Genomic DNA, 24689 nt, shown 5'->3' on the forward strand with positions numbered 1-24689 from the left:
AGGAAGGGCAGACTTTAAACGTATTGGATTAAACGAGTTGTTCAGCTCAATTATATGCTATGGCTACAGTGGCTAAGTATTGCAATCCTTCTTATGTCTACCTGATGCTTCATTTTTGTCCCTCAAAGGAAGGTGCGAAGTGAAAACAGGAAGGGAAAGAGCGATCACGTGACTAGGCTTGTTCTTCGCGCTGTAGGCAAGATTCACTCTACTTGTGGTCTGGAAATAATCTATGGAGCTTTGTAGGTGATCGTAAGGGTGTTAATAGAAAGCCAAAAGGTCATATAGGGATTCGTTATTTATGGTTTGCGAGGTTCCTTTGATCGTCTTCATGTTCGTTGCCGAAATATATATATCCCAGCCCTAAATTCAGCGACGGGCACTACTTGAGTATTTCGACAGAAATAAAAAGTCTGAACCACAGAGGCTACATAATACTGCACCATAATAGCAAAATGAGAGAAAAATCCATTTCGTAGATATACTAAGACCCCAAACTCCAGTCCCTCGGAAACTCCGAATAATTGCTCTATGTCCAGCACGAGTCCCGCATTATCATCGCCCAATTATCCCGTCACTCAGGTCCTCCTTCCGGAACCGCGTGATACTTCTCCGTTGCCGAACGGAACAGCTCCTGCTGCTGACGGAGAAGTTCCTCCTCCGACAACCCACTCTGCTCCATCTTGCTCTGCTTCTTCTCTCGCGACTAGTACACGGTCAGTCTTCCAGCCAGCAAACCAAACCCAGGGCTAGGGAGATGTATCCGTACCTTCAACTGTTCCTTATGTTCCTCCGCAACCGCCAAAACGTCCGGGATGTAATCGCCGAAGCCGAGGTCACGCAGAGCCCGCTCCACATGCTCACAGGCGATCGTCTTCTTTGCTTCCTTCTCGCTGATGTCGTTGGCTTCGGAGGAGATGAGTGTGATAAACTCGACGCAGCATTCCATGAGGAGATCGCGCGCGTCTTTGGAAAAGGTCTGGCCGGAGGATGGGGGGAGGATCTCGGTGATGATTTTCTGGACCGTCGCTGTTGCGGGGTTAGCTATGATGCAAGGTGATTTTTGCGGGATTTGGGCGATGAAGGCTGCTCTAGATAGCTAGGATGTTTCGAGACGCCATCATAAAGATGGGCTGGCGATCGTGTACACACCTTTGGGAAGCGACAGTTCTTCGTTTGCTGGAATTGCGGTTAGCTTGCAATGCGCCAAGAAACGCGAAAGACTTACAGCCAAACTCTCGATCTGACATGGCGTGGGCGTGTATTTATCTGTGGCGATACAACCGGTAGCGTCAGGCCAAGATTCAATATGAGAGAAGCAATGATTAAACTGAATCTGGTCGACCTGCGGGGAGATTTTTGTCTTCGCCTCCAGCTCCGCCAGGCTGATCGCGAAGAAATATGGATGCGACAGCGCGGAACGGAACAACCTGGTGGCAGAATCATACTGGAGCCACACCGCCTAGTTTACCTTATATTCGGCTGCGATTTTTCTCGGCTCTGTTTTTCTTCACCATCCCACAACCATGGGACACAACCACTTCTCTTATGTCGAGAAGCAGGATTGTGTCCCGGAAACTAAATTGGTATGTTTATCCTCCTCTCCTCCTTCGCTTTTACCATGATGAACCACGTTGTCGCCCCTATCATACATTCTATGGTGACCTACACTGTCCAAAGCCAAACGGACTGCTGAAATGCACTTTTCTGCCTCACTTTTGACTCAGTGATTGCTTTATCATAGCTAACTGTTCGTCAAGACCTAGGTTCTCAATTATGAGCAATTGCATCGGCATTAAGCGACTCGACACCACGTTTTCCCGAGACATAGCATAGGTACGGTACTTTTCTGTCTTCTTCTCTTAACACTTTTTTTGTGATGAACAAACTACATTCCATGCTAAGTATGAAGGTGTACTGCACCTAATGCTTCTAAAATGTACCTGCTTTTCATCTTTCGGCTGATCAATCTCAAATCTACCCAATTGTTCTATGCCTCTCTGTCGAGTCCAAGACTGACTCTTCTATACAGTAATGTAGGATCACGCCTGGTAGGCCTCGAGCAGTTTATCGTTCCACCTGCGCACATTAGCATAAACCCAGATAGTCAGAAAAAAAAATGGAAAAGCTCACGTCAAGAACTTCCCACTCAACTCCTTCGGCGCATCAAGCACAAGCTTCGCCATAACATGCCCAGGTTGCTCAGGCTTGAGCAATTTCCCATCCTGATGCACACCTGTAAATTTCGCATGCACCTGCGGCTCCAGCGTCGTCGCATGATCCTCCCTTAACTCCCTCTGCATCTCCGTATCCACCATCCCAGGCCGAATACTCACACTCGTAACATCCTCCTCTTCCTCCCCCAAACTCAGCGCAAGATGATTCATCGCCGCCTTCGTAGACCCGTAAAGCCCCCAGCCTCGATACGCCGAAACCGACGCGCCGGAGCTGGTAAACACAATCCGCCCCTTCCGCTCGCGCAGCTGCGGCAGCGCCGCCTTGACGAAACTCACCAGGCTGAAGAAATTCACATCGTACCCCTTCTTCCACTCCTCGATGTCTGCGGTAGCGATCTTGCCGACTTGTCCCAGGATTCCGTGGTTCAAGACGAGTCCGTCGAGACCGCCGAAGGTGTTGACCGCGAGCTCGACGGCTTTGGGGCCGAGACTGAAATCCGCAAGATCTCCGTTCAACACGGCCACGCGGGGAGCGTATTCGGCCTTGAGCTTCTGCAGGGGTTCGATGGAGCGGGCTATGACGACGACGTTGTGCGATTCCGGCGTAGAGAGGAGATATTTTGTGATTGCGAGGCCGATTCCTGTGCGCTGTTAGCTGTGTTGCCGGAGGTTGAGAAACAGGGTTCAAGTGGGGGGAGACCTCGAGAGGCGCCGGTGACGATGATGGTTTTCGGTGCCATTGTTGCTGTGTGTAATATCAATTGGTAGAAGGAATTGAGAAGGGAAATGGTTTGCGAAGAGGTAAACGTAGAGAAGAAGAGAGGAGCTTAGGTGGGTTGCGGAATTATTTGAGGGATGATGTAACGGCCGAGGAGGGGTCGTGGGGTCAGTCTTCAAGACTGCACAGCTGCCATTCTTTTAGCTTGAGGCTCTATGCCGTCTGTCAATAGAAATAAAAAGGGCATTGATCTGACTGTATCAAACATCTGGTATGACACCTCAATTTGTTTCTCACAATTCTGGTCGTGCGAGCTGCCTCTAATTACCCCTCTGCCCCTTCTCCGCAGCGCAAAACTCAGGAACACAAACGCAAGCCTTTCGCATCCTCTGCAATCATCATCCTCCATCTACTTGAATTTCAACCGCACGTACAGCAGCCTATGTCATATCTATAAAATCAGATGTACCTCTTTCCGCCGGACGACAGGAACAGCCTATCCCGCCGGAAAACTCCCCAGGAGCCAAGTTTCCCGCTCAATCCAGCCTTTCTCTGGCGCCATCCGCGATGCAGCTGTGGACCCTCGCCAACCGGCCCGGTCGAGACGAACCCGAAGATGGGCAAAGAATCCGCGTCTTGACGCTGCTTGATCATGCGGAGGGCGTGCGTGGGCTTGACGATCTCCACTTGAGCTTGAGCTCATAGGCCTATAAAAGGTCTGGGGTGCCTGGACCGAAATTTTGATCCCGCAACACAACGGTTCTACGACACACACACAGCAAGATGCCCACAATAATCCTCGGCGGCGGCATAATCGGCGCCTCAATCGCCTACTACCTCTCACAACAAGACCCCAACTCCGCATTGGAAATCCACATCCTCGAATCCTCATCTACACTCTTCAGTTCCGCCTCCGGCTATGCCGCGGGCTTCCTCGCAAAGGACTGGTTCGAGCCCTCGCTGCTCCCTCTCGGCGAACTCTCCTTCGCCATGCACGAGTCCCTCGCGGCTGAGCATGGTGGGGCTGCGCGGTGGGGGTATATGAAGGGGACGGCGCTGAGTCTGGGGTCGACGGATGCGGGGGCTGGAGGGAAGAGGGGGGATGATTGGTTACGGTCGGGGACGAGTCGCGCGGAGACGGCGACGGGGGAGGTTGTGGTGACGGAGGGGCCGGAGTGGTTGACGAGGCAGAAGGGGACGGCTGTTGAGAGGATTAGTGAGGAGGGGAGTGTGGCGCAAGTGTATGTTTCTCTTTCTATTGAAGATACGGAGGAGCGAGAGTGCTAACGGCATACAGGGATCCGCTCCGCCTCTCCCAATTTCTCCTGGACGAGAGTCTAAAGCGAGGCGTAAAGCTTCACCAACCATGCAAAGCCACCTCTCTCATCACAGACAGCACGGGAACAATAACCGCCATAAAGATGCTCAATCTCACCACAAAAACCAAATCCACCCTGCCCGCCACAAACCTCATCATCGCCGCCGGATCCTGGACACCGCGTATCTTCGAATCCCTTTTCCCCTCATCCCGAACGAAACTCCCAATCTATCCACTGGCCGGGTACAGTCTCGTCGTGCGCTCACCACGGTACACATCCAAGCACGAGAAGCAGATCAACGGGGAGAGCCACGCGGTCTTCACAACACATCCGCCATCATGCGGGTTCAGTCCCGAGATCTTTTCGCGCGAGGGGCAGGAGATTTATATTGCCGGACTGAATAGTCGCGATATACCTGTTCCGGATCGGGTTGAGGATTTGCAGCGGTACTTTGATGAGAAGGAGATGGAGAGGTTGAAGAATGTTACTGTGCGATTGATGGGGAGGCTTCCTGATGGCGCTGTGGAAGCAACCGAGGAAGTGGCCAACGTCGATGATCTTGAGATCCTCCGAGAGGGATTGTGTCTCCGACCCGTTGCGGAAAGAGGCGTACCGTTTGTTTCGAAGATCGAGGATGGACTCCTGGGGAATGGGGTGAAGACCGGAAAGAATGGTGGCGTGTTCGTTGCGGCGGGCCATGGACCCTGGGGAATCTCGTTGGCCCTGGGTACAGGAAAGGTGGTTGCAGACTTGGTGAACGGGGTGAAGCCTGCTGCTGATGTTAGTGGGCTGGGTGTTGGGTCGTCAAAGGCGAAGCTTTGAGTCTCGTATAGTTAGAATTGTTGTTTGTATAGAACTAGAGATCTTAGACATGTACTTGAGAATTGGTACTTCGTGCAATGGCCAAAATATGCCCAACATTCCTTGTAGATCTCTAGGAAGTTTACCAAGACATCGTCAAGCAGTCACCTGAAACCCAAACTACCAAAACATAAACTAATATCATGGAGAGTACAAAAGCAAAATACATAGTTGAGTGCAAGTAGATGGTAATACATTGCTCAATATGCAAAACAGAAATTGGATAGAATATCCAAACTTTCACAGACAGACACAGAGATCGACGGGCTCTTCCATATTACAGAGCAGCGACTCCATACTGAACCTGGAGCTCCTTCAGCCACGCCACGAACTCCTCAGTGTATACATCCGTTTGACGACTAGCATCCCAGTCACCGGTTGGAACGCGGAAGTACTCGTGTCCAGAGCAGAAAGATCGTTCAACGCCATCTGGGAACTTCGCCATGCAGGCAGCGCATAGATTCTCAAAGTAGCACGAGGTACAGACCCATCGTTCTCCAAACAAAACTTCTCGACACTCGTCGCAGAGGACACCATGATGGTCTATTTTCTCGCTCTTTTCGTCAAGCTGCAGGGTTGCGTTGAAGACCTTTGCGGCCGCGGACAAGTCTCTGAATTTCAAAAGGCAACGCCCTAGAGTATCCAAGAGAATCAGATCCTTTTTCTCGAGGGGCATCGGCGTTCCAGAAAGGGCTTGAATAGATTTTATAATCCGTTGCTGGCGAGCATCTTCGGTGGGGTGGCTGTAGTGTTCGCACTCTTGGAATTGTTCCAGCAAGGTGTCCATGGTTGCTTCATCCGCATATTGAAACGGTGTGCACCCGAACATATCTTGATGGCTCAAGGATGCATGATTTTGGAGTAGACATCCAATCACATCAAAACGATGGGATCGAACAGCATGATGCAAGGGGGTGGACCCATCGCCGGCCGGAATATTGACATCAACCCCAGCATCTAGTAGCAGCTGCACAAAATCGACATGACCGCATTCAGACGCAACATGTATAGGAGTTACTCGGGTCTGTTGTTTATCTGCCAATGCTAGTATATCTGCGCCCGAATCCAGAAGGATTTTGAAAACCTCGGGACAGCCTTGAAATGCTGCAAATGCGAGAGGTGACCAGCCGTTCGAATCTGGAACACTAGGACTAGCACCTGCATCTATAAGGGCTCTGACCACTTCAAGACGAGCGGTAGACACCGCAGCAATTAAGGGCGACCAGCCGTCCGAGCCTGAAGATCCTGAGTTCGCACCCGAATCTAGAAGGGCATTGACCACGTTGAGATGGCCACTTTGTGCTGCAGCTGTAAGCGGTGTCCAACCGTCCAAGTCAAAGGCATTCGTGCTTGCCCCTGAATCTAAAAGAGCTTTCACAATCTCAAGATTGTTTTGGGTTGCTGCATGATGAAGCGGTGTCCATCCGTCCGAGACAGGGGCTGCGGTGCTTGCTCCTAGATCTAGGAGATATTTGACTATACAGAGGTGTCCATTGAGAGCAGCGCACAACAATGGTGATTCCCCGTCCGTAGTACATGAGTTGAGATCCGCGCCATAATCGACAAGGCTTCGAACTATTTCCAGATCGCCGAGACATGTTGCGTATATCAGTGCGTTCCACCCATCATTAGTGCCAGTTATTGCAGGATCTGCATTATGTGCAAGAAGAAGCTTGACAATATCTTTATGACCTTTTCTAATTGCCGCAATAAGGGGGGTTTCAGCATTCTTGTTAATGACACTGATGTTTGCGCCTCGATCAAGAAGGACTTTGGCCACTTCTGTGTGGCCTTGTCGAGCCGCATGAATTAGAGGTGTTGGGTCTTCAGTATCGCAAAGTAAACAATCCGCACCGTTATCGAGAAGGAGTTCGACGATAGGAGCATGGCCACCATACGCTGCCCAATGGAGAGGCGTCTGTCGGACATTATCCTTTGCACAGAGTGAAGCTCCCTTCTCAACGAGTAATCTGGCTAACTCTAGGCGACCATAAAAGGCGGCCCTCATGAGAGGAGTTAGGCCATTGTTATCAGCAGTAGACGGATCTGAATTGTTGTCGAGGAGGTGCTGAGTTATCGTATAGTTACCAACATCAATGGAACGGGACAGTGGAGTTTGCCCAGATCGATTGGCGACTGAAACGGATGCCCCATGACGTAGTAACATGGCAACTGATCCTTCCTGGTTGCCTGCGACTGCGGCATGTAGTGCACTGCCAAACCGGCCTTCAGCTTCTGGATTGGCCCCAACATCAAGAAGAAACTTGAGCGCCCCTGTCTGCCCTCTGAAGGCGGCGGCCTGGAGAGGATTGCCATGCTCTCCGCCAGATTGGTCTTTGTCAAAAATACCAGTCTTGTGCAGATATTCCATCACATATTCCAGGCCGAAGAGGGCAGCATAATAAGTCCTGCCCCCGGGGATTGGGCCTGCCTCGGAGTATACAGATCCTGTTTTTCGGTCTTCTGTATCGTCTTCGCCTGTAAATTCTTCTTCTGGTTCTTCCTCCTCTGAGTCGTTCTCTTCTGCATCGCTCACTTCTGGATTGCCCTTATCGGTATCGCTGCCTTCTTCCGAGTCACTCTCTTCTGAACCCAATTTTTCCGAGTCTTCGTCTTCTGAATATTCATAATAAGACCGCCATTCGCTCCAGTTAGGGTTGACAACACTAAAGAAAGACAATAGTCGTGGATTCATGTCGTATGGAGAATGCGCACACGCGCCCACATGCTGAAACCAGTGGAAAGAGGCGTAAACTAAAAAAGGACGATCTTGGATAAGCTCAAGATTTTCATTGAGTTCTGGTTGCCATGTAGCACTGCAGTCTATGTATCCTAGGCATTTTTGGGCCAAGTGATATTCTTGTAACATGGTGTCAGCAAATGGAGCATACCCATGTTGACCCAAGAGGAATTCACTCGCTGAAAAGTGGATCAAGTGGACGGTTTTCTTTCTCAATTCCTCATCAGGAGTGGTACCTCGTAATTCCAAAAAGGAGCCGCATATACCGAGTATCTCGTCGTCCACGAATTCTTCGTCAAATGAGTCGGGGAGATCATCAAATTGGGGCTCGTCGTCTTCACTAGTATCCATCACCGTCACAACTTCGGAGAGCTGTAGGATCGTGAGTGGCCGACGGGCGAAGACCACCCAGCGCAGAATCGCTTCGGCGCGCTGCTTGTCCGAGGGTGGCAATCGTTGTATATCGTCCCAATGCCGCTTGTATACCTGGACTATATCGGTTGGCATTTCATCGACTGCCCGACGAAGCTGGTTCTTTCCTTTACGAGGACGTAAATTCTGGCTCTGTAGGCGTATCAGAAGGAACATGCCATCGCTCTTCTGGGCCATCTGGGCTGAAAGCTCCTGACAGAGTTGATGCTGGTTTCCTGCTAGTTTCTGCGTGACAACATGCTCAGCGAATCGTGCGACATCTGACGAAACATTGTCCTTGGAAATCGCTAGTTCGTCGAACTTTATGCCTGGGGGATGCGGCCCATGAGGTCGTAGTTGGGATTTGATATCGCCCTCCTCTCTGCTAACAACTAACAGACGAGCGCCTATACCAGCTCCTTCCCTCATGATTTCTCGCAAAACATCAGTCCTGTTGCGATGCAGCTCGGTTCTCTCTGTGTTTGTCCGCGGGCACTCGTCTAGGCCATCAACAACAAATATTAGAGTTGGGTTGTGAGATATGATATCCCGCAAAAGGTGCAAGACATCAGAATGTGTCGCTTTGGTGTTGCCGCACTTGTTGAGATACTGCAGAACCAAGTCGAGAATATCGTCATCGTGATGAACGGCTTGATGCACCCAGGAACGTGGAATGGCACTGGGGTTCCTCTGAGCATCGCTGTTGCCAGAGCAGAAGAAAGAGCAAACAAATGGCGTGCCACTGTCTAGAAGCGACTTGACAACATATGCGCAAAGAACGGATTTGCCAAATCCACCTGGGCCATGCATCCATAGTACGTGTAACCTTTTGTCTGGGTTGCCTGAAAGCCATCCCTGATAAGCTGGATGTGTATCGATCCAGTTACAAGTTGTGTCTAGACGTGTGGAATAATAAGCATCGAAAGTGTTTTCAGTAGTCGTAGCATCTAACCAGTGCGATACTTGATGAAGAGCCTGATTGCGCTGAAACTGTATGAGCGATGTTTGCAATTTCTGAAACTCATCTGGATGAAGCTTTTCGGGTGGAACCAAGCGATACAACTTTTGTACTAGGTCGTCGAAGTCTTTGGTGTTTTGTGTCAGCTTGTCACCGTCTGCAAGGGCCCATTTTAGGCGCGACCGGAGTTTCGTCCGGCCTGGATTCGCTGCAGCTGATGTTGATGGTTGTTCATATCGAGCGATAGTAGGGTCCACATCGGTGAAGACATTGGTGATTGAAGCTAGCAAGCCTGCAACAGCGTTGACCGTAGCAGGCTCTTGCAACTGTGGATGTACGCTTTGTGCGAGCGAGTCCTTGTCCGCAACGCCAACCTGCGTTCCCCATCGCTCAAAGAGTGCTTTTGTTGCACTGTAGCGCGAGAAAAGTCGCAGAGACTCGGAGGAGTGATTGTTGACCGAGTGTACAACTCTGGCAGCCTCTTGGTACAGGTTGACTAAACCTAGCAGGCCGACGGCGCCGAGCGCCAACCCGGCGGGCTCCATGGGAAGTCAAGAGAGAAAATGCGAGTCAAATGGGACTTTGAGAGTTGTCAAGCCATATTCAAAACATGGATTGATGATTAGGCATCTGAACAAGGAGGTTGATGATGGGAAGTGGTTGAAAGATGGGAGGAAGATCGTTGTGATTACCCCGCTCAGACGTGGTCGACCGCAGTGAGGCTGACCAGGCTGAATGCACCCATGACCCCGAGGGCCCAGTGGGGCTGTGAAAGTCATCATGAAAGCATCCGACTGATGCAGCATGGCTTAGACTTTGATGTATTCGAGTGCCTCGGAGCTGTGAAGAATTTCGTTGTGACTGCATGGGTTTGCGATGGCGCAGGGCCCCTCCCTGTGTCGCACCTTCCTACCTTGCTCGATCAACTACACCCACACCAAGCCAAAGGCTTGATTTATCCCTTCACACCGAGCTTGGGGAGTCTGGAGAGTGCGACAACAACGATGTCTGTATGTGACTCTGCCTAACTCTTGCCTATTCGCGTCGGAGCTTTCACCCCCGACTAACATACAGTACCTCTTCCGCCGGTTTCATCAAAGACGTGCATATGCAATTTAAGTACGAGGGAGGCTCACTATTTTTTGGCTGGTAGTTAGTCGACCATTAGGGTGCTATCCCTGAATAACACTCGCGCGGAAGACGAGAATCTCCGTGTTACCAAATACTCCGAGATCTGCACAGCGCCTCTTTCTTAATCCAACGACGTTCCTTTTCCAATCAATCTTCTACGCATTGCTGAATCAGGTATAATGGCCGAAAACCCATTCAGAGGACTAGGGAAGGCAGTTGAGTTTGAAGGCGTCTTCAACGTACGCTCTTTCGGCGGCTACACAAGCACCCTCCGACCCAACTGTTCCACCCGCCATGGCTTCATCTACCGCTCGGGCCACCTCGATAATATCACGTCCCGCGGAATCGAACAACTTCGCAGCCTCGGAGTAACGACGATCATCAACCTGACCAACACCGGTGAGTCGACGGCGCTTTACGCGAATGCAGGAACAGACACGGCGGGCCTCGAGGGGGTGAAGGTTGTGAATCTTCCGTTGGCGAAGGGTGGATTCTCGGTTGCGAAGCTTGCAGAGAAGTATCGCAGGTATGTGGCTGAGGGGGAGAAGGTGGGCTAAGACCTATAAGGCAGAGTGAGCACGTTATTGACAAGATCTCCAGGTCATAGCGGAAGGCTACCTTAAGCTTCTGGAAGAAGGTCACTCCGTTGTACGCGACGTCGTCCTTTTAATCCGCGACAATCCCGATGATGTGTTCCTCATCCACTGCTCAATGGGCAAAGACCGCACGGGTGTGTTGTTTGCAATCCTCCTCCGTCTAGCCGGTGTGTCACAAGACGATATCGCCTCGGAGTATAGCCTGAGCGAGGCAGCTCTGGAGCCAGCGCTTCCTGAAGTTGCGGCAGGGATTAAACGAGTGATTTTGCCGCCGATTGAAGACGAGGAGGCACTGAGGAGAGCGAAGATTGTGATTCAGACGAGGCAAGTTGCCGTTCTTCTTCCCCTGGTGGAGTAAGGCTGACAGCCCTTAAGGAAGGAGGCGATGACTCTCACGATTGCTATGATTGAGGAACGCTTCGGAGGAGCGGTATGTTATCTGACTGAGCGCTGTGGGCTGGAGGACGAGGATCTGCAGAGGATTCAAGACATTTTGACCGATTCCGAGTCTGCTTGAGTCCGCAGGTTAGCATGTATCTGTGGTAAGAGGATCAATTCAAATAGCATCGCCAACCAATTCTATGTGAAGATGGGGTCAACGAACCCAGCAAATCAGCTGTGTTCTCGACTTCAAAAGACCCCAGGCGAGCTGCGCAGAAGGCTTGGCAAATCAGGCTCAAGATGACGTACCTGTAGCAACGCTTCTGTCAGCGTCTTGTAGATATCTTCGGCCGCAGTATCAGTTCTGAATTGTAGGCAACTTTTCCCCGCGCAGAGAAGAAGAAGCCGGAAAGAGGAGCCCGTAGAAAAATCACCTGCGCGGAGTGAAAAGTTCGCTTTGGACACGTACGCCGTAAGTGCGACCTAGAAGAGTTGAGACTGCTGTTGAGAGTGCCCGTGTCAAAAACGAACACAGTTGTGGGACTTCGGGAGAATCAAAAGAACAGTTTCTGGGCGGATTGAAAACGTGGGTGGGAACGCGAAGTCAAGTGAGTCTGGCTTTGAGGGAGGACCCGGAGGCTTGACGATAAGGATACGGATGTCGGGGAGGGGCAGGCAACGGCTTTCTCGTTATTTTCTTCTTTTGAAAGCAAACGTAGATGTGTCCATCAGCGACGCCGTAGACTAACTAGGACTCTGTGTTATTCTCCTCTAATAGCCTGCGGTGAGAAATATCTAAAGACACCGCGAGAAACGAGAATTTCTGAGATGGCATCATAGCCCATGAAGTGCCCAGGAAAAGCAAGTGTGCGATGAGCAACCTGTCCGCAACACTAAGTTCCTACAATCTGCCCAGTGGGAGGGTGGTTCATCTTGCGCGCGTTTGAGCAACAAGGGCTGCGGGTTGCAAGATGAGCAGGAGGCACTCATGTTTCCCAGGCAGCAGCAGCTCCTTTTATGTGATATTTTGTGATCCTACCCTGATTTAGTTAATTAGAAAGTGCAGATCACTCTTGCTCCTGCAGAGCCTGCCCCAGATTTGGATCACACTGCGCTTAATTTTAGGTTCCACACGGGCACTGCCGCAATCCACGTGGAACTGGGCCAATTAGATGCTGGGTCCAAACCAGGGAGGGGAGCCTCAAGCAGGTTTGCGAATATCATCATGAGAGATTAATTCACTTCGGCTCCCTTCACCTTAGACTTGAGCATTGCCGCTGTTGATTCTCGCCGCCGGAAGAATTATAAATTCTCCTCATGTTCCCCCTCGAAATCAATCAAGTCTGTCTTTCTTTGAACCCAGCCTCCCCTGAAAACTACCAGACCCCCGAGATCGATAGCCTCCCCGGCCGTGCACCATGGCTTCCATGAAAGCTGAGACGGATACCAACACCGGCAACGGCATCGACATTGAGGCCGCGACACCCCTTTCTCCCTTCTTCCCCAGCCGCTTTTTTTTCGTCGACACTTGGGACCTCAACAACGGCCTCCTCGCCCACACCGTCAACCTCTCCCACCAATCCACCGTGATCGTCGGCAAGATCGACAACGAAAACTTCTTCGAACCCGCCTTCCAGATCGGCTACGAAGATGGCCTGTACACAAACATAACGCGGGACTGGACGGCGGAGACAAAGAGAACCATCCTCGCTGCCCTGGAGAAGGACATCAACCTCGCGGAGGAAGGCTCGGCCAGGGCTTTCAGCAGAGGCCAGAATTTTATCGCTTGCGTTCGTCCCCAGTGGCTCATCAATCCCGCTACTCTGAGCAAGTCATTCACCCCGCAAGGCTATCACGGGCCGGCCTGGCAGGCGGCTATGGTAAATACAGTCCCTGCGATGTATTCCTTTAGAGTCGACGGTAGCTTCGCGTTCGCCCCGCTCAACGAAAGCATGCTCCCCGACGACTACCTCTGCACCTGGCGCATGGTCTTCACTGTTCGACATCCGATCGCGCTCTTCGGCGCCATATTCCGTGAGCTCACCAAAGGCAAGAGGCTGCCCGCTGAAGTGATGAAACCCGTCTGTGAGCTGTTCATGACCTTTCGCTGGGTGCGCTTGCTGTACGACTGGGCAGCGACCTATAGCACAGCGCAGCCTCCGATCATCATCCAGTGCGAAACCGTCACGAACAACCTCCGCCCTATGGTTAGGAAGATCTGTCTCGAGCTCGAGTTGGACGAGAGCGTTGTTCTATTCGAGAAGCTGGAAGAGCAAATAACGATGCAGGGACCCGGACTGCAGCAGAGCCAGGCCGTCTTCAACAATCTGACCGCACAGGGAGTAGATGCTCTGCAAGCTAGGATTGCTGTCGCCGTCTCGGGCTGGGAAGTCGAGTTTGGAAGGCCTGCTGCGTATATGCTTGCGGATTTCGTTAGAGCGGCGATTCCTGATTGGGAATATCTGCGCGACAGGGCGATGACTTTACGCTAGATGAACCTGTTGGTTTCTGGTTTCTACTGTCCTTCTCTCCACGTCTCTCTCTCTATCCCTCTCTATCCTTCTCTCTCTCTCTTTCTCTTCCTTGCTTTCTGTTATGTGTGTGTACTCTAGCTTGTCCCCAGCTTACTACGGCGGACTATGTTACTGTCTTTTTGTCTTTCTGTTATCTAACGTTTGTACCATCAAGTCGTGGGAATATTATCAAGAGCCGGAGTATCGGGATGAGTGGCGCACTTGGTTTTCATGCGAACGAGGTGATCTGTCTTAGGGAAACGGTGTTCACGCTCAACATTCTTGTATCATAGTCACGACTTTCAAATGTATTTCATCTCCCAGTACTGAAATAGCATAAACCCCCCTCGGAGAGGGAGTGAGTATCACTCAATTCTCCCCTCCCTCCCTCAACCAAAGCCAGATCGCGACCATCCCAACGTGTTCAGGCCGGGTTCAGCAATTTCTCTTCTCCAACTGATCCGACCTGGAGAGTGACTACGTACTCTGCAAGCGAGGCCGTCTCCGAGTCGGCGGCTGCGTACACCTTCCAAATGACCAATCATAGAAGCCCACGCTCTTTCCCAAGTGCAGCGCCCATCCATTGCCGCCGGCCACCACGAACTTGATGCTCAGGCACCCTTATCTCAAGAGCCAATGACTTTGCGACGAGCGCGCTTGATGTTCCTGATTTGCTAGATATTTGAATCCGTGACCTCGTCCGCAGCATGAGAATTGTTGAGAGCTCAACGGTACCGATCGACTTGCCGCATACAAGGAACAGGAAATGCATTAAGGCCCCCTGGGCGTCTGAGTCTGCCGTAGAATTACGGCTGCACGATCATTCAAGCAGAGAAAGCCCTGGAAGAGCGACGTGTCCACATTGCAGGTTATGGACGAGTCATCCGTCCTGCTGGATCCTTCTTTCGATTTTGCGCGCATTTTGCCTTGAAGCCAATTAGAGAGGCACAGAACACGTTGACCTTCCAGGCAATAGCCTGTCTCTGCAGGTGCTTCTCAAGTGTCTGTGGGTCTCTGCCTTGTTTTGGTGGATGGACAAAACACACCCAGTGATGAGCTGCATTACCCATGCAAGAACATGCCCACAGTTTCTCTGTTTATTGTTTAAGCATGCATGCAGGCGGGCACTCCCGTCCTCCCCACGGAGACTGGCCAATAGACTGGTTAGATGTCAGGTCTGCCCTGGACCAGCAGTGGAGGTTCATTCACTCCAGCTTCCCAACTTTCAAGTTCGCTTGATCCTGTTTCACTGCAGCACAATTTTTGCTACGCTATGAAATGGGTTATAAATTCCCCCGATTCCCCTGTCTCTGTTGTCTCAGCATCTTTCTCAATTCTGGTTTTGGATCTGATCTTTACGGAAACACGGCTCTCGTCTGCAATCATTGGAAGCATTCGCAATGACGCGCACTCCCACACCCGACACTATGGAGCCCAAGGTCAAGACCGAAGCAGAAGTGGAGGAGGAAGCGAACACCGAAAGCCCGATCCCGCAGCCCGCTTCCACTTCTGCTCCTGCTGCTACTCCCATGCTGCCTTCGCGCATGTTCATCATTACCATCCACCCGAACGGAACCAACAGCCTGTCTTCGATCCTTGACCTCCCTAACCAGCCGTCCACCATGGCCATGGAAACCTCTTGAGTGGTGCATTCGAAACTTGTTTTGAAAGTTCCCACCAACAAATCGCCGACGCCTGATTTCGAACACTCAGAAGGCCACCCACCGCAACCTCGTAGACGCCGATTATGCTTGGGCCCATGCATTCCGTCAAGGCAAGGTTCTCTGCGCCAACATCTGCGCCCCTTGGCTCATCAACCCAACTGTTCTGAACATCTATCCAGCGCCAAGTCACGTCATGGCCCAGGGGGAAATGTTCAAGGCACGAGTTCCTGCGCCTTATGCTTCTTCCGCACTAGACGGCCTCTTCAAATACACCAACATGAACCTCTCGATGTTTCCCGATGAATACCTGCGCACCTGGGGCATGAAGTTTGTTATCGTCCACCCGGTCGTCCTCTTCCCACTCATCTACCGCGCACTCAGGTACTCCCTTCTCCCTGACATTCAACACTCCTGCGCGCTGCACATGACATACCATTGGACGGTCACGCTATACAAACGGGCCCAGGCCGACAGTGCAGCACCCGAACCAATTATAATAGACGCCGACGCCCTCATCGAGAACCTAGGGCACCTGGCCTCCATGTTCTGCCAGCAGACCGGACTGCACCTCGATCTCGGCCTTGTACGATTCGAGGATGCGAAGGCGCACTGCGAAGCTCGCCTTTGGAATGACAAGGATTACAGAGACCGTTTTATTCGCTTGACCGCGGAGGGCCGTTCGACACTGGATGCCGTCATCGAGCTGGCCAAGCCGGGCTGGGCGGCTGATTTTGGTACTGTTGCTGCTGGAGTCATTGAAGATGCTGTTAGGGCCGCGCAGGACGACTATATGTATTTGTATGACAGGAGTCTGCAGTGATCGGGTTGTTTGATTTCTGTCTTTTGCTTTGGCTCTCTTCTTCTCTCAGTCTCTTTCTTCGGATCTCGTCATGTGTGTGTAAGATACCCGCGAATTGTGGTGGCTTAGATGTCTTCTTATGTTTTTATTTTCTGGCTTCTGTATCATAAGATCGGAAACGACCCTGAAGAGCTTAAACCCGAAGATGAATGTTATAGCTAGTGGTCTTGGAAATAAATGTTCCTTCCCAAACCCTGCCCTTCTCCTCTGGTGTAGAATGCCCTTCGATCTCTCGCCGAGACGAACCATAATTGCCCTTCACAAAGGCCCTCAGTCTCCTACAATATACATGGCGAACAATACCACCATGGATGCCTCTGTCTCTCTTCATCCGGAAGATAAGATAATCCTGTCGCCGTCGGGGCCTCTAGATACAGCTGAAACATGATAGGTATGTACATAGGGTTGTATCTCCAACGGGCCGAGAATTGCGACTCTTTCAGCCTGAAAATGCTCCGTCGCGAACAACAGTCGGTATAACGCCATTCTCGCACTTTGTTGCGTTCAGGACTTTGGCAGGGATCTTGGAGAGCGTTAGGCGTCCAACGCGAATCTAAAATGTGACTGGGATAGATTGGGGCCAAAAACGAAATTGCTGGAAAACCCAACAAGTGAAACCAATCTCGATTATCTACCGCCACAGTACTCTTCAGCGGGTAGTCCCGCCTGCATTTGTGAACACTGCATACGGAGCCCAGAGCTCTCAGAAGTGCTGAGCGATTGGGCTGGTGGTCTTTCGAGAATTGAGTAGCGTTCCCTCAACGCTCGGACCCCGCTAGCGCGCCGCCCATGCAGCGCCGTTTTTAGCGTCAATTTGGAATGCCTCGATATGGTGCCCACGGGCGAGTCTGATTGGCCAGCCCCCGGTTGCAAAGGCTTACCAAGACGACTTAGACAGAGTACCAAGTGCTCCTTCAGGGGCGTCGGAATTCAGCCGCGAGGACGAGGAGCAACATCCATGGTGCACCGTCCAATCAATGTCCAGCCGCTCTATCCTTTTGCAGGGGTTTAGAGGACGAATATTGACGTATTGCAGGGCAGCGGCTTGAAGATTAAATTGCAGATATAGTGCCGACGATGATTCGCTAGATTGGAGCACGTGGAGGATAGTAATAATGGTGATGGATTGGTGATTCGTGGAAGCTGGCACCGAGAGGTCGTTTAGTTCTCCAAGATAGCAGTAGTGTATGCCTATTGGAGGCTATCTTTTGTAGTACCTGCATGGCCAAGGCACCCTTCTCATTACTTTACGGAGCCTTCCGAGGGTATAAAGCCTCGCTCCAAGTCGCACGTTTGTGTACCTTTCACACTAGGACTCGAATGCTGCCAAGACAATTCTGAGAAAACATCGAAATGGCCGGTCTCACCAAGATCCAAGGGTTCGACCTAATCCAGGAGACCTACAAGTACGTCGGCGACCATGCAATCCGCGCCGATATCCTCGTGCCCCAGACAAACTACACCGGCAAAAGACCTGCAATTGCCCGTTTCCACGGCGGAGGACTGGTACGCATCTACATTACCCCTGGATTTCAGTGGATTGAGAAACTCGTCCCTACATTGCTGACCTGATCATCACCAGGTAATGGGCGACTCCCTCTACATGGACTGGTTCCCCTACTGGCTCTCAGACCTCGCCCTGCAGCACGAGGCCGTAATCATCAGCGCGAATTACCGGCTTATGCCACAGGCAACGGGGGTAGACATCTACCACGACGTAGAAGACTTCTGGGCTTGGTTGTTTCAATCCGATACCGTGAGCGACATCCTCGCGGCGCACACGACGCCCACGGAGATCGACTTTGCGCACCTCCTCGTGACCGGAGAATCGGCGGGCGGATTGCTGAGTATCAACTCGGCGCTGTCTCATGCGGCAAGTGGACGGGGTAGAGACAGAGATGGGATTACGGCTGCCATTGCCATGTATCCGACCGTCGACATGAGTTCGCCGGATTTCACGCAGCCGCGCTCGATCCCGCCGTTCGGGCAGCATTTTGACGAGTCGATTATCGATGAGATCCTTGCGGGTGTGCCGAAGGATGAGCCGATTTCTTCAACAGACGGGGACTATCTGCCGCTTATGCTGGCGGCTATCGAGTATGGCCGCCTAGGAGGCTGGTACGCGCGAGGTCTGAAGGGTTCGTCTTTACCCAAGGAAGCTCTATACCCACTAAAACAGGTGGAGAAAAAGGGAAAGAAAACCAAGATTCCCCGCGGAGGAATAACCATAATTCAGGGGTTGAATGACACCGTGGTTCCCCCTGACCACTCCGAGCCATTTGTTGCAAAATTGCGCAAGGTTACCAAGGGAAAGCCAGTGCATGACTTGATTCAGTTTGTTACGCATGAGGGCGAGCACGGGTTTGATGGGGATCCCTGAAACTCGGCATGGGCCTTCCCGGGGTCAATACAGGGTGGGCTGCCCTGCGCATGTCGCGTCAATATGCACCGAATGGAGGAGACACCTGAGACTTCTGTGCTGTTATCGCCAGCCTCGGGGATTCCGCCAGGGCCGGAGAATCCAGCTATGTTACGTACGATACGCGGTGCAGGATCCATTGGAAGGAATGGGACGGCGCGGGCCTACTATAAGATGAATGAGGCGTTGCGAAGACTCCCTGGCTACCGCATTCTCGCATCATGAGGCAAAGTGACGCTTTGCTCGCTGCTTTCGGTTACCAACGCGTGTGCCTCGGCTGTCGCTCCCTTTACTGCATGGGATTCGGTCGGGGACTCAGCCACGTCTTCCGGTCGGTCCATCTGCTGTTTGAATGTTTGAATCTTCGGCTACGCTTCAGATTCTACCCTAGCTAATATCTTTGACCGGGATGTTACCACCAGGGAAAAGCTGGAGGTGCAGATTGGAGTTTTGGACCCCTATTGTTCAGCTGTGGCATCTATGATTAACCTCGGTTCGCTAGTAGAGTAATCTAACGCCAGAAAGTTCTAGAACACCTCGACTTCTAGAGCTGTTTGGGACTACTTTTGCATGGTCAATAAGAGTGTAACTAACCTTGTCATGGCTGACAATTGCACTGGGCGCGAGGCGCCCCACCAGGCGGATTAATATAGTCATACTGGGTCATTGCGTCGAGGGTTCGCAGGACGGGATTTTTTTTTTTTTTCGCCTTGATGAAAGACGCACTAGGTGCAAAAGCCTTCGCTCTCTTTCTTTAAGAGATCTGCCTCCATCTTTGATGACAGTTATTACTCGGTGGAGCAGTTGTACGGCAAGGATGTTCAAGCAGTTGCTCAATACTGGAACGAGTGTATTGTCCTTCATAAAAGACGTATAGCTACCCAGCGCATCAGCATCTGTAGTCCAGAGCCCCATCACATTCATCTGCGTACCCCTCCAAGGCTACCACAGAAGCCCTCAACCGAAACCCCCTGAACTTAACCCTCAACCAACGCTCACGCCTTCGCAGCAACATCCCCAAGCTCTACAGCCCCGTCATTCCTCTTAACCTCCTCCACAAACCGACTATGCGGCTTCCATTTCGCCGACGTGCGCGGGGTCGTCTCCTCCATCATCTTGTCAACCTGCTCAAGGGTGAGTCCCTTGGTCTCGGGGACTAGGAAGTACGTGTACACGAATGCGCAGGAACAGAGCGAGCCCCAGATGAAGAAGACGCGGGATTTCAGGTTGCCTTTGTCTGTGTCGACCATGTAGGGGGTTATGACGGCGATGATCTGGGGATTTGGTTAGTTGGTCAGATAGGAGGGAGAGAGGGTAGATGTGAACGTACGCAGTTCCATAGCCAGTTCGACGCGGTGGATAGGGCTACGCCGCGAGATCGAATAGGGAGGGGGTAAATTTCACCAATAACGACCCAAGCGCCTGGACCCCAGGTGGACGCGAAGAAGACTGATAAAGAATTAGTCCATGTCAAGCGGTTACATAGAAGAGAACAGGAACCCACAGATATAGATGCAGATAAACGAAATCTGCGCACTAACAGTCTGGCTGTTATTGCCATCGACTGTACCCGCAATCGCCACGATGAACTGGCAAATGACCATGCCCAGGGCACCCCAGAGGAGCAAGGGACGGCGTCCGACTTTCTCCATTGTGTAGAAGGAGATTGGGGTGGAGAATACGTTGACGATTGTTGTGATCATGCTGATGAGGAATGGATCGTCGATGGTTCCGAGCTGGGCGGGTCATGTAAGCCAGAGAATTTGTTAAGAGAAGGGTCAAGGGCACAAACGTTCTGGAAGAAGGTAGTTCCAAAGTAAAAGACGAAGTTGACGCCAGTCCACCTGTGAGTGTCAGTCACCGGTACTACTTTGCTAGAGGTTGGCCTCGAGGAGTAACATACTGCTGCATCATCTGCAGAGAAGTCCCCAAAATCGTCCGACGGAGGTTACTGTTCGGGCTCGAGAGACCGCCCTTGAAGCAATTGAGCCAGGTCTGGAAGTAACCGCCGGGGGGGATAAGATTCGTCTCGTATTCATAGTTCGCCACGATTTCCGCCAATTCTTCTTGAATATACTGGGAATCATTTGGCTGGCCGCGAATGCGCGCGAGGACCCGAGTCGCTTCCGCCAGGTCACCTTTTCGAACAAAATAGCGAGGCGATTCGGGGAGCAGGAACAGGCCCCCTGCTAGAATAGCCGCCCAAAGTAGTTGCAGGCCAATCGGGATGCGATAGGACCCGGAGGTAGTGTAGTTCTCTGTCCCGTAGTTCACGCATGAAGCCAGCATCAGTCCAATGGTGATGCAAAACTGATAGCCAGAAACCACTGCTCCACGAACTTTACGGGGTGCAATCTCTGACATGTAGAGGATGATAATGGCAGATACAAACCCGACACCGAATCCTGCGATTAATCGTCCAACTACCAACATCGCAACAGTGGTCGAGGCAATCTGAAAGGCAACACCGACGGAAAATATCGCACAACCACAGATAATCGTCGTGCGGCGGCCATACCAATCTGCAATGTCACCTGCAATGAGGGCGCCGAAGAATGTGCCGGCTGATAGGATGGAGACAATCAGGGATTTGTTGGAAGAGGAGATCGCGTAGTCTGATGGGTCCTCAAGCTCCTCCTTGACCTGTATTTTCCGATCGTTAGCCAAGTACAAAAGAAGGGCTCTTTCTGTATACCTTTCCGGTGAATTCATGGATAAAGTAATCCATTCCAAGGACACCGTTAACATATCCCGAGTCGTATCCAAAAAAGATGCCGCCAAAAGCCGCAAAGGCACACATGAGGTAGGTTTTCCATGTAATCGGGGCCTCGATGCGCGCACCGGCGACAGTGTCGTCGGCCATGGTGACTGACTGCGTGAGGCGGATTGTTTGACGAGATAAACGGAGGCAATCAAGGTGCAGAGGAAAGAATCTGACGGCTATGGCCTAGCAAGGAGGGAAACTACGAGAAAATCAGAACGCAAGTCGGCCATTTATGGCGGGGAGGGACGCAAGCCATTTATGCTGCAGAAAACAAGAGCAGTAGTGCCTCGCCCAAGAAATGGTACCACCAATAGGGAAATGGTTACGAAGGCGGATACTACCTCGACTTGCTCTAGGGCGCCTGGGCCCTTAATCCAAAGCTACCTCGGGGCACTCGCCCAGTCAGGAAAGGAAGCGGAATGCAGTGGCCATACTAGCATCGGCATCCCCTTTGCTGCTGGAGGAAGTGGGGAACAGGCTCCCATTGAGGACTGACTCGTCGAGGCGCATGACCGGGCCGACCGGCTACCAAGCATGTGGACGACCAGCAAGCGGGGGGCCTTGAATGAATTTGCTGTTCGACCGTGGATGAGGTCTGGGCATAAGTCTTAATATCTGGGCCATGGCTGATTGGCTTCTTGGCAAGAATTCTCGGGACATTGGCGCGTCTTCCCCGCAGTCTAATCTCCGAGTCACACCACCCCCAGTTTCGCCCTTGACGAGTACCCCAAGTTCCCCAACTACACTTGTGGGGTCAGAGGATCCCCCATGAACCAGGGACTGGGGCGAGAATAAGTTCCGGACTTCAAAGTTCGCATTAGAAAGGCACCTGCTTGACAGAACGATCAGACTAGCGATCGTGCCAGCGGACGGGGCTGGGGGTGGGGAACGGGGAATGGACTACAGGGTGAAGAGCCTAAAGCTGGGGACAGGGCCCAAGCCCCGAAGTTTAGCCCCGAATTGGGAGCATGGGAAACAGGCCCGTGACTATCGAGACCATGTCGGACCGTAACCATCTTGGCGCTGCAACTGTTGCATCACCAGGCCTTGGCTAATATACGCGACTCCGCGAGACTGCAACTCATTCGCGTATTTAGTTTCTTCGTCTATTGAGTCATTTATCAGTTACTTGGCTCCGTGGGTGGTTATGCTTACATCCACTACACACATACTTCATTAACCTTAATATAACGAGAAACCACGTTTTCTCGAATCGGCCGTTCCCCTTACGCTTTGCGAGTTCTGGGGTAGTCAAGGGGGTTAGGTGGAATTACGCTGTTTTCATAGGCTTAGGGCCATAGGTTCTAGTTGCTTGACTACCTAGATTGGGTCAGAGGGTGTCTACATGTTGTCCTTGGTCAACTGGGGTGTACGCGGAAACTCACCCTGGATCCGTGTGATTCGTCCATAACAGCCCGCGATTCCGCGATACCATATCTCTTGGCACCCATCGATGTTCTTAGGATTCATCCGGGCGGCTTCCAGGCAACTTCGGCAGACACCAGGCTCGGATGGATCTCTTCCCACCGGCGAGTACTCCAGTCCCATCCCGGTATGATGGTTGCAAGTGGGTTAGATGTATCTCCGAACATCCGCTGGGCTCCGACCTTCCGCGATAACCTTAATCTTACACGCTTCCCCGCAAGAGGTCGACATTGCGGGGTTGTCCATACACTTACGTAGCGAAATTTAAGCAATTATGTATGAGGTTTTAATCTAGAAGGAAAGTTCGGGTGCTTTTAGTGGGAATTGCTTACTATGGAGCTGCTTATCAGCGGGATTTTTTCGTAGTAGTACTTCGAGGTATCGAAATCAAGGATAGCACCGCCTAGTAATGAATATTACAGTCTACTTATCACAGCGAAGTCAGAGATAGAAATACAATCGACTAACAATCGATCATCAAAAAGATGATCCAAAGTCTATTGACCCAGTCGCGCAGTAGCTATTCCCTGCGATTCCTCCTGCAAAGGGCTGTTGCGGGGGTTGACGCTTTCCGGCTCCGCCGAATCATCCCCACGCGGTGGACTACAGCTAGCGTACTCAGCATTATGAAAGTTTCGGTGCACGTTGAGAAATTCTTCTTTAGCCACTCCACGGGGTAGAGGAAACCTACTACCCGCACTATCCGGGCACCATCTCCTGTGCTGATGGAGCGGATAATGCGCGTGATAAGCTGCAGGACTCTGCCCGCATCTCTGCCAGAGGTCGGCACGGTATCCATTCAAGTCATCGCAAGGCTTCGTCACTTATGACGCGGGACAAAAGCCGGTCCATGGTGACGAGCGTCAGATTAGCCACCGGTATGCCGGGGCTTCGGCATATGGATCGTCGTCGCTGGCCTCACAGCGCTATCTTCAGTATATGCAAGGACCTCGCCGCATATGCTGAAGATAAACCCCGTATGGCCCCTGAGGACTCGATATGTCGGCACTACTGTAGTATGTAGCATGGGATGGACTAGTTGAGATTTAACCGGAAAGACCGTCAAGCCAGCAAGGTGGAGGTGGCTTTTCTGCATCCGTATATAGGTTTCTGTAGCTATACTTGCGGATATCCTCTCTGATTTGTATAGTCTTCTTTCGATTTCAGAAGAATTCGGCTGTCTAGCAACCTAGTTTTGGTGTTCTTGTCTACATAGCTACTTTGTAAGATGCGGGTACTCAGTCTGGCCCAATAAAATCCGATGTCTCTTATCAGACCGTAACACAACGGTCAAGTCCAAATCCAGTTCATCCTTCCCAGAGAGCTCCCCCTACTCCAGCCACGCCTTGACAACAGGCTTCAACGTATCCCGCAGCCACGCTTCCTCTGCGTACCTCAGTTCCCTCCAACCGCTCGGCGCTGCCGGGCGTCTTGATGGGGGTGTTATAACAAATCTAGCCAAGGTCGGGCTGACGCTCAGCGACTCGTAGCAACAAGGCTACTTGACCGCTTACACGACCCGCTTGGTCACATCAGTCGTCTGCAGAGGATTCATCCCCGCGCGAGGTGACATTGCAATCCGCCAGCCGGCCCCCCGGGGCTTCTCCCGGGGGGCCGTCGCCAGCCTGCTGAGGTACAGGGCCCGGAGGCCTATTCGTATCCAACTACGACGTGCGGGGCAACATCGCCGCGTTCCGGCACGGATTCTGACTTAGAGGCGTTCAGCCATTATCCGGCAGATGGTAGCGTCGCG

At 51.9% G+C, this 24689-nt stretch overlaps 10 protein-coding genes across 10 annotated transcripts; 5 read left to right on the forward strand and 5 right to left on the reverse strand.

Moving 5' to 3' along the window:
* Positions 1-574: 574 nt before the first annotated feature.
* nctB (negative cofactor 2 transcription regulator complex subunit NCB2) lies at positions 575-1250 on the reverse strand (the record flags this gene model as incomplete). Its single annotated transcript, XM_071046942.1, has 4 exons — positions 575-706; positions 770-1029; positions 1153-1179; positions 1229-1250. 4 exons carry the CDS (start codon positions 1248-1250, stop codon positions 575-577), a joined length of 441 nt encoding a protein of 146 aa, XP_070894336.1.
* A 792-nt stretch (positions 1251-2042) lies between these two features.
* On the reverse strand, positions 2043-2917 carry BJX68DRAFT_271420 (SDR family oxidoreductase; the record flags this gene model as incomplete). Its single annotated transcript, XM_071046943.1, has 3 exons — positions 2043-2079; positions 2134-2818; positions 2878-2917. The coding sequence occupies 3 exons, from the start codon at positions 2915-2917 to the stop codon at positions 2043-2045; spliced, it is 762 nt and encodes a 253-aa protein (XP_070894337.1).
* A 137-nt stretch (positions 2918-3054) lies between these two features.
* On the reverse strand, positions 3055-3469 carry BJX68DRAFT_246155 (uncharacterized protein). The gene is made up of 2 exons (XM_071041608.1): positions 3245-3469; positions 3055-3166 (listed from the first exon to the last, which is right to left on the reverse strand). The coding sequence occupies exons 1-2, from the start codon at positions 3302-3304 to the stop codon at positions 3071-3073; spliced, it is 156 nt and encodes a 51-aa protein (XP_070894338.1). The 5' UTR covers positions 3305-3469; the 3' UTR covers positions 3055-3070.
* On the forward strand, positions 3470-5194 carry BJX68DRAFT_182715 (NAD(P)/FAD-dependent oxidoreductase). Its single transcript, XM_071037232.1, has 2 exons — positions 3470-4136; positions 4193-5194. The coding sequence occupies exons 1-2, from the start codon at positions 3679-3681 to the stop codon at positions 5034-5036; spliced, it is 1302 nt and encodes a 433-aa protein (XP_070894339.1). The 5' UTR covers positions 3470-3678; the 3' UTR covers positions 5037-5194.
* Positions 5195-5352: 158 nt separating this feature from the next.
* Positions 5353-9729, reverse strand: BJX68DRAFT_258316 (uncharacterized protein; the record flags this gene model as incomplete). Its single annotated transcript, XM_071043512.1, has 4 exons — positions 5353-5832; positions 6160-6899; positions 6930-7506; positions 7612-9729. 4 exons carry the CDS (start codon positions 9727-9729, stop codon positions 5353-5355), a joined length of 3915 nt encoding a protein of 1304 aa, XP_070894340.1.
* A 765-nt stretch (positions 9730-10494) lies between these two features.
* BJX68DRAFT_258317 (tyrosine-protein phosphatase) lies at positions 10495-11428 on the forward strand (the record flags this gene model as incomplete). The annotated part of the gene is made up of 3 exons (XM_071043513.1): positions 10495-10863; positions 10916-11221; positions 11279-11428. 3 exons carry the CDS (start codon positions 10495-10497, stop codon positions 11426-11428), a joined length of 825 nt encoding a protein of 274 aa, XP_070894341.1.
* A 1282-nt stretch (positions 11429-12710) lies between these two features.
* Positions 12711-13784, forward strand: BJX68DRAFT_271424 (uncharacterized protein; the record flags this gene model as incomplete). Its single annotated transcript, XM_071046944.1, has 1 exon — positions 12711-13784. The coding sequence occupies one exon, from the start codon at positions 12711-12713 to the stop codon at positions 13782-13784; it is 1074 nt and encodes a 357-aa protein (XP_070894342.1).
* A 1750-nt stretch (positions 13785-15534) lies between these two features.
* Positions 15535-16532, forward strand: BJX68DRAFT_182722 (uncharacterized protein). Its single transcript, XM_071037233.1, has one exon. The coding sequence runs from the start codon at positions 15663-15665 to the stop codon at positions 16287-16289; it is 627 nt and encodes a 208-aa protein (XP_070894343.1). The 5' UTR covers positions 15535-15662; the 3' UTR covers positions 16290-16532.
* A 1149-nt stretch (positions 16533-17681) lies between these two features.
* BJX68DRAFT_258318 (Alpha/Beta hydrolase protein) lies at positions 17682-18708 on the forward strand (the record flags this gene model as incomplete). The annotated part of the gene is made up of 3 exons (XM_071043514.1): positions 17682-17834; positions 17911-18457; positions 18488-18708. The coding sequence occupies 3 exons, from the start codon at positions 17682-17684 to the stop codon at positions 18706-18708; spliced, it is 921 nt and encodes a 306-aa protein (XP_070894344.1).
* Positions 18709-19573: 865 nt separating this feature from the next.
* On the reverse strand, positions 19574-21756 carry BJX68DRAFT_182781 (sugar porter family MFS transporter). Its single transcript, XM_071037234.1, has 6 exons — positions 21443-21756; positions 20651-21390; positions 20540-20591; positions 20252-20483; positions 20078-20196; positions 19574-20021 (listed from the first exon to the last, which is right to left on the reverse strand). Exons 1-6 carry the CDS (start codon positions 21608-21610, stop codon positions 19743-19745), a joined length of 1590 nt encoding a protein of 529 aa, XP_070894345.1. The 5' UTR covers positions 21611-21756; the 3' UTR covers positions 19574-19742.
* Positions 21757-24689: the final 2933 nt, after the last annotated feature.

The sequence above is a fragment of the Aspergillus pseudodeflectus genome (assembly GCF_044049435.1).
Source record: "Aspergillus pseudodeflectus strain CBS 756.74 chromosome Unknown BJX68scaffold_61, whole genome shotgun sequence".
NCBI classification, from domain to species: domain Eukaryota; kingdom Fungi; phylum Ascomycota; class Eurotiomycetes; order Eurotiales; family Aspergillaceae; genus Aspergillus; species Aspergillus pseudodeflectus.